Consider the following 8,784-nt stretch of genomic DNA (forward strand, 5'->3'; position numbering starts at 1 on the left):
AATTCGATATTACATATTTTATTATGATCTAGTTTTGGGTTTCAACAATTTAGTGATAATAAAAAATACAAATAAACCTCTTATATCTTCTTTATTTTTCACCTGCGCCAAATAAATTTGGTATCGTTGAAATCAGCGTAAAAAGTTCTGTCAATCGGCATTTTTTGTTATTTTATAGCTAAACTGACACCTCTCTGAACTTGGCAGGACAACTTTTTCTCAAAGCAAAAGTTCCTATCGCATAATTTGCCGTTAATTATCCGTAAATTATCCGTGGAAAGAATAATTTTGCCGCGGACATATTTTAAAAAATATCGATTCAATAATATTTCCTGCCAAGTTCAGAGAAGTTAAACTGTCGCTATTCTAGACGCTTCTAGAGACTTCCACGGAAGTTAGCAGGGCACGCGATATTTTTTAAAATGTTTCCGCGGCAAGATAATTCTTTTCTTGGATAAACATAAATATGTCCGCGGCAAAATTATTCTTTTCACGGATAATTAACGGCAAATTATGCGATAGGAATTTTTGCTTTGAGAAAAAGTTGTCCTGCCAAGTTCAGAGAGGTGACAGTTTAGCTATAAAATAACAAAAAATGCCGATTGACAGAACTTTTTACGCTGATTTCAACGATACCAAATTTATTTGGCGCAGGTGAAAAATAAAGAAGATATAAGAGGTTTATTTGTATTTTTTATTATCACTAAATTGTTGAAACCCAAAACTAGATCATAATAAAATATGTAATATCGAATTAAAGATAATAACTTGTACTTTCTAAATAATATACATTTATTTACCATTAATTATGCAGTTTTTTCAAAAAAGGTTATTTCATGAAAAAATAACGTTTGTTCGTTTTTTTGTGGTTTTGGTTTAAAAATACAAAAAGCTATAAATTATGTACATCAGCTGAAGAACAAATTAATTACCTTTATGGTGACGTCATTAGTTTTTTAATCGGTTATTAAGTTCATAAGATATTAATATTTAAAATATCTAACAACTGAACTTTAACCTTCTAGAACCTCTTCATTTTTTACTTGCGCCAAATCATGGTTGAAATGAGCATAAAAAGTTCTATTGATCTGCATTTTTCGTTTTTGCATAGCTAAACGGTCGGTATTCTAGATTTGTTCCCGGAAATGACGAATAACTTAAATCAAAATTGCATATTTTTATGTATTGATTTTTATGTATGATTGATGTATTTCAATTAAAACACCAAATATATTGCGAATTCGCATAGAATTAATAATACACATTTTACTTCTAATTGTATACTTTGCGTACTTTTTGTAGTACCTTTCTAATACAGTTTTCGCAAAGGGCAATCACATTCTTCCCCTTTCTCCTACTTCCAAAATACAAATCTAGATAAAGGAGTGTCAAATTTTAGCTGTCACAAATTACACAACCTTGTATTATTGAATCATGCAAAAAACGAAAACAATCGTCGCCAGGCAACGAAAACAAATGGTTGTTATCAAAATGTATTAAACAAAGTGTGATTGAATTTGACATTGCTCTCAGAAGAACCATCCTATAAAGTCAAGTTGAAAAAATTTTGTATGAATTTTAAATCGATTGTTTATATTTTTTGGCATAATAGTAGCTTAAAAGAGAGCCTACCTGAGTTGTCAATCACACCTTGTTTAATACACCTTGGTTGTTATAAAATTCGTTCACAGATCGCAAATACAAATGAAATAAATTAGTTTTAATCATTTGAAAACGAATTTTTCTGAACCCTGCAGAGAAGAGTAAGGGTTCGAATTCCGCTGCAGGCAACAGCAAATTAAATATTTTTTTTTTATTTTTATCTTGATTATTCACTTTACGGATGTAACGAACGTGGTCATTTTAATATGCGCGTAATTGAATTGAATATTTGTCAATATACGGTACTTTCGTTGACGTTAATAGTAAGATCAATTACGTTTCTGATTGATTTTAATATTTTTTCCCTTCAGTGTAGTAGTAATTTCAGCTACGAGGTCTGACCGGGCAACAGGGTCCCCCAGAGTTTATGCTGGCCTGCTCTCGGGTAGGGCCTTTCGGGGGGTATCGCGGTGATTGTGGTTTAAACCTAAATGCTGGGAGAGTGGAAATTCGTTGGCTCGATGTGGAGTTGCATTGAAACCGGGTGCCACACCCAAAGTACAGCAGAGGTTGAGACAAGCCTCGAAAACAACCAAGGTCGTTAGTGTGTCTATTCCGTACTGCCGATTGGCACCGAGATGCTTGCATTCCAGAGCGCTCAGCAACTCATTTTTTATCCGCTGTTTGTAGGCACCGTGAGGTTCAGCGGTCGTCGGCAGTTACCCACGTAAAATACATTAGACGTTGTTCTTGCGTATACATTTTTTTTTTTGCAAAATGATGACAAAGTTATTTTGTATGAAAAATCATGTATCCCCATATATCTTAAACAAATAAACATACTTAAAGATTACAACCAATACTTTCAATAAATCAAACGAAAGGAAATAACTAGAATTTTTGATATAATATAACAAAAACAAAATTATTCGAACAGGTTTCGAGCACTTTCGTAATTCAAAAAATCATCTAGTTTTTTCAGCAATTTTTTGTCTTAAAATGCTCGGAAAATTTATATTATATTTATACATATTAAATAATTTTTTCATCAAAAAATAGCCCTCGTAAGTCGAATACCAGCTACGCTGACCACAGTATTTTTGCGGAAAGTTGTTCCTCGCAACCGAATGTTTCTATTGCTCTAAAGAACTTATATTTCGCAATTTCTGCAAAATGTAAGATACCAGATCACTTTAACGTCTCAAAATTGAGCTAAGAATAAGAAAAATATTAACGCTTTCTACGACAGAAAACGAACTGTTCATTTCAAAAAAATTTCGGATTTTTTCTTTGAATTATTTTTCTTTGAAATCACTTCGTTACTTCTCGTGCAATAAGTGCTTGTGTGAAGCTCTTAAAATTACATCTACAACATTTGAGTAGGCCATACCGAAACGTAGGATGTATGTGTGTAGGTGTTTCCGTCAGGATAGGAGTATAGTGTACGAATTTCCGACATGCCTTGTTAAATTTGGTTTGGCGTTGTGCTATCTTCAGTGTCTCCAAACCACATTTGACAAGGTATAGTGAAAATCGTTCTGTAATACATCATTAAAAAACTACCTTGCAATCAATTAATTAAAGAACTGTACTTTCGCTTACCTTTGGCAAGTCCCGAATATGATTCGCATCTAAGAATAGCTCCTCCAGTGTACGTGAATAACGTAGAATTTCTTCTGGAACACTCGGCAGCGAACAATGTCGCTTATCAACAAATTCAACTTGGCGATTACAGCCCTTGAATATTGGAATGCACTTGAACATGACGAATATTTTCGCATAAGTTGCGACAAAAACAATTATGGATTTTTTAAAAAACTGTAATACACCAGCCCGATTAACACTATTTTCCACTTGCAATTTATTTAATAAATATATAATTTATTTTTTTTTTCACTTTGAACTTTCGCTAGTTGGTCCCTTGCAATAAGAGGAAGGATTATTAGTTTTATAAGAACCACAACCATACATGAAACAAAACCTCTTCTAAACACGATTGACTTTAACGAAAAGCACAGTTGATTTATGGTTAATCCGAAATAAATTGTTTTCGGTATTCTAGGGGACAATCCACTAGTTTTTGCATAGGTTTGTTGCACTATAGCAGCATTTTTGTGTCTGAAAGAAAAGAAATTATGTTTATTTAATCCAAATTGCAAAATCCTTTTGGAAAAGCGAAGAAAGCGTTTTCTTCGTTCTTTATATGAGAATGAAACAAAAGAAATGCTACTCTATTAGAAATGCATTTATAAATCTTAATAAAACCGAATTCACTTGCATTGTAATAACCTTATTGATAAACAAGTAAGAAAGTCTAAGTTCGGGCAGACCGAACACTAAATACCCGGCGCAAGTATTAAATATATATTTTCCACCTTTCCGAAAACTACAGCTACATGGTAAGCCAGGGTGGTTTTACCCCGATTTTAAACATCTTCGGTAGACCGTTCAGTTAGACATAATGAAATAAACTTACATATGTGAGCGATATCACGCCCATTCTCCAAAATTCCAAACAATGTTACTTCTTTTCAAGAGATTGTTTTTAGTATCAATTTTGAGTAAATTAGCGTCCTTAAATTTCGAAGTATTGAAGTTTCAAGCATTTCTGAAATTTACCGTTATATGAAATGCGGCCGTAATTTTAGTCCGATTTCAATAATTTTCAACGTTTTGCTTTTATGTGGCAAGCACAATAACCGTACCGAGTTTGGTACAAATTGGTACAACGGTTACAGAGTTACATATATGTGATCATAAGTGGGCGGTGCCACGCCAATTTTCCAAAATTTTATCACAAATGTATTTATTGGTAAATAATTGTTGCAAGCATCAATTTTGAATAAATTAACTTTAATATTTACTGATTTATCGAATATTTCGTATTTCCTAAATTACCGTTATATGGGATGTGGGCGTGGTTATTGTCCGAATTTTTTAATTTTCGGTCATTTGGTGTGTTGTACCAAGGCCAACAACTGTGCCAAGTTTGGAAGAAATTGGTGGAGCGGTTACGAAGATATACAGATGTAACCATAAGTGGGCGTGGCTCCGTCTGAAAATTATTGTAAATATCAATTATGAGTGAATAATCTTCAGTAGTTACTAAAATACCGCAGTTTTCGTATTTCTGAAAATTACCGTTATATGGGAAGTAGGCGTGGTTATTGTCCGATTTTGCCCATTTTCAATACCATCCTACGCCCGAAAGAAGTGCACGTACCAAGTTTCGTTAAGATATCTCAATTTTTACTCGAGTTATCGTGTGCACAGACGGACGGACGGACAGACAGTCACCGCTTAATCGATTTCTCTTTTCGTTCTGATCATATATGTAGACATTTGTCTATATCTATTTCGATTCGTTTGGCTGATACAAACAACGGTTATGTGAACAAAGTTATAATACCCTTGTGCACAAGTGCGCTCGGGTAAAGTCTTCTTATTTTTTATGAATTTGGTTGTAAAGCAAAATATACACAATCAAACGTATGCTTGCTTGGTCGCATGTCAGTTCAGTATACACCTATGCGACACGTTGTTCAAACATCATTTCATTGTAATCGTTGAAGTTAGCGAACATCACGGCATACGGAACGTCCGTAAACCAAGCTGACTCAAGTCGCCAAAAATTAATAACAAATATCTAGGAATTAGGTGTATTTTAGGTGTTAATTAGGGCCTCCAAAATTAACCCACACATTTTTGCGAATTTCTCGGAAACCAATGGAGCTACTAAATTAGTTTTAGTGGCGTTGAAGAACACCTAAAAGACACCTAATTCCAGCAAATGTTTGGAAAATTTAAAACCAAAATTAAAACACAAATTTTTGCGAATTTCTCGGACACCAATAAAACACCTAAATTAATTTTGGAGGCCCTAGTTAACACCTGAAATACACCTAATTCCTAGACAATTTTTATTGATTTTTGGGGACTTGGGTCAGCTAGGTTTACGGACGTTGTAAAAACAGTTAGGGTGCAGGCAGTGACAAAAGGAGAGCAAAACCAGATTGCGCAGGTGAGGGGAAATATGTATAGGCTGATCGCAGCATATTTTGTACCTACCTACATATGTATGTATCTACTTATATACATTGTACATCCCTATATATATACATACATATGTACATTAGAGTGGTCCAAAATAATAAAGTCGGAATTTTAATGCCGCCACCCCCTAGGATTGTTCTGAAACGAAAATAAATATACCCCTATTTTTTTATTTTGAAATCAAAAAATATTTAGGGAGTGCTCACAGCGCTCAAAGTTTTCCATGTATTTTATATGGGGAAAAAACAAATTTTCGTAAAAATGGCATACAACTCTTGAAAATCAATGTTTTTCAATCGTAAAACTGTGGTTTTCTTCAGGAGACTTCAAATATTGATATCCAATTGTTTATTTAACCATTTTTTATGATTAAAAATTTTTTATTGGCCCCCCCATTGCATTTTCAAGGACCCATAAAATATAGTCACCATGAAAAAATTGTTAAAGGAACAATTGGGTATTATTACCGGGAATCTCCTGAAGATAAGCAAAGTTTTCCGATCGAAAAATATTGATTTTCAAGAATTCTATACTATTTCTACGAAAAGTTGTTTTTTCCCCATATAAAATACATTGAAAACTTTGCGCGCTTTGAGCACACCCTAATTTTTTTTTATTTCAAAATAAAAAAATAGGGGTATAATTTTTTTTAGCATAGAACAATCCTGGCTGGCGGCATTAAAAATGCGACCTTATTTTTTTTACATACATTTTTGGACCACTTTAATGTACATTAGGGCTGTGCGATTAATTGATTACTCAAAATTTTAATTAACCATAAAGTATTTAACTCAATTATTCGATTAATTGGAAATTATGATTACTCAAAAGTTCAGTTACTCGAGTAATCAAGATTTTTGATTAACCAAAAACAAAAATATTTGAGTAAAATGCTTTATGATTAATCAACATTTCGAGTAAAATGAGTAATCAGCATTTCAACTCTTTACATACTATGTATAAAGTAGTTAAAGTTCCTTGATACGTTGAAAACAACGTTTCTGTTTTCAAAAATTAAAACGAAAAATTTCTTTTATATACCGAATGTAAAAAAGAAAATAAGCATTTTCCAAAGCAAACTCTATTAACGAGCAAAATTATTTTTTTGAGTAATCATATTTCAAGTAACTCGATTAATCATCGTTTTGAGTAATCAAAAGCTTGATTACTCGAGTAATTGATTAACCGAATAATTGATTAACCAAATAATTAAATCAATTATTACAGTATGGGTATCGAACAAAATGGTTTTGAAAAGGCTTTATTTCTTCATTATATGTAGGAGGGTTGCCACCTATATACAAAGATAAATTCAATATATAAAATAGGTAAAATGAGTTACTACAATATGAATATCAATCAAATGGCTTTGAAAAAACTCTATTTTAAACTACATGTGGGAGAGTTGTCACTGTCTTCAAAAACTTAATTCAACTTTAATTAAGAGAATTAGATAATTTAATGGCGCAGGCGTGCCATCGGACCATAACTTGCTAATGGCAAAAATTAGAATAAGGCTCGCATCAAATTAAACAGAAAAGACTAAAAAAGCTAAGCTTAATCTGGAAAATTTTGACAATGTAAAAATAAAATAGGAGCTTAAGCGAAATATAAACCATATACTCACATCACGAAATAGCGATGAAAATCCAATAGACAACTGGAATAAAGCTGTAGAAAATATAAAAACTATAACGAACCGAATACTGGGGACAAAAGTACAAATGGTAAAAGAAAAGTGGATGAATAATGAAATATTAAAGATGATGGACGAAAGACGAAAATACCGCAACAACAATATTGATGAATACAAAAAGGTCAACAAAGAAATAAGATGGAAAAAACGAGCAAAATATGTGGACGAAAAAACAATGTGAAGATATAGAGCGCTTAGAAAAACTATGTACATGATAACTTCAACCTACACAAAAAACTGAAAGAATTTCGTAACACAAAAAAACGTAATAGCATAATTATTTTAACAGATAAAGGTAATAAATTAATAATCGACGAAGCAGGAAAAAATCAACTATGGACGGAATATGTGAACGAACTCTTCAAGGACGATTCGAGGGAAGACAATATACCAGCTAGGGGCGTAACAGACGAAATATTTTTGGAAATAACAAAGTCAGAGATAACCAATGCAATAAAGTCGTCAAAAAAGAAAAAAGCGGTGGGATTTGACGAAATACCAGCGGAGATAATAAAGCTAGTTGACGGCGAAGGTATGAATGTATTACTAAAAACTTTTAACTACATAACTGGAGAATATCCCCTCTCATGGCTTAAATCGACCTTCGTGATGCTTCCGAAGAAAGCAAACGCAAAGCTATGTGAAGACTACCGGCTCATTAGTTTAATGAGCCACACGTTAAAGATATTTTTAAAAATTATGCATAGATGGATATATAACAAATGCTAGAAGGTAATGGGAGCGACGCAATTCGGGTTTAAGGAAGGCATGGGAACAAGAGAAGCGCTGTTCAGTGTACAAATGCTTGTCCAGAGATGCCAAGACGCCAACCAAGACGCGTTCTTATGTTTTATCGACTACGAAAAGGCCTTTGACAGAGTCCAGCACCGCACACTAATAGACACACTAGAATCGATAGACATAAACAAATATGACATTCAATGCATTCGAAATTTATACTGGAGACAAACGGCAGAAGTCCAATTCGGGGACAATAAAACAAGAAATTAGAATAAACAGGGGAGTTAGGCAAGGTTGCATTTTGTCGCCGCTCCTTTTCAACATTTATTCCAATAGGATTTTCGAAGATGCTCTACATGACGAGACTGGCATAACAATAAACGACTCGTGTTTCAATAATATTCGATACGCTGACGACACAACCCTGATCACAAACAATTTAGCAGACCTGCAAAGAATACTGGACAAAGTGGAAAGGCATAGCAAACAATTTGGACTAGACATTAACATCCACAAAACAAAACTTATGATAATAAATAAAAGTGGGCAAGACTACTCTAATGCTAATTTGACCGTAAATAATACAAACACAGAAAAAGTAAAAAACTTCTTATTTTTTAATATTTTTATTGAGCTTTGTACCACGATTGTTTATTAGAAAAAATTGAAAAAGCAACAAAGTCTAAGCGGTA

The 8,784-nt window shown here is 33.2% G+C and overlaps 1 protein-coding gene across 8 annotated transcripts in view; it reads right to left on the reverse strand.

Moving 5' to 3' along the window:
* LOC108376139 (scribble planar cell polarity protein) overlaps nt 1-8,784 on the reverse strand; it is a 483,715-nt gene that overhangs the window by 463,397 nt on the left and 11,534 nt on the right. For all 8 annotated transcript variants that reach the window (XM_017632340.1, XM_017632355.1, XM_017632348.1 and 5 more), the window contains exon 2: nt 3,205-3,720. In XM_017632340.1, the coding sequence (XP_017487829.1) occupies nt 3,205-3,366 (162 nt within the window). In that variant the 5' untranslated portion in view covers nt 3,367-3,720. The remainder of the gene's footprint in view (nt 1-3,204; nt 3,721-8,784) is intronic.

The sequence above is a fragment of the Rhagoletis zephyria genome, unplaced genomic scaffold, assembly GCF_001687245.7.
Source record: "Rhagoletis zephyria isolate East Lansing unplaced genomic scaffold, Rhagoletis_zephyria_1.1 Rzeph_scaffold_00097, whole genome shotgun sequence".
Classification (NCBI taxonomy): domain Eukaryota; kingdom Metazoa; phylum Arthropoda; class Insecta; order Diptera; family Tephritidae; genus Rhagoletis; species Rhagoletis zephyria.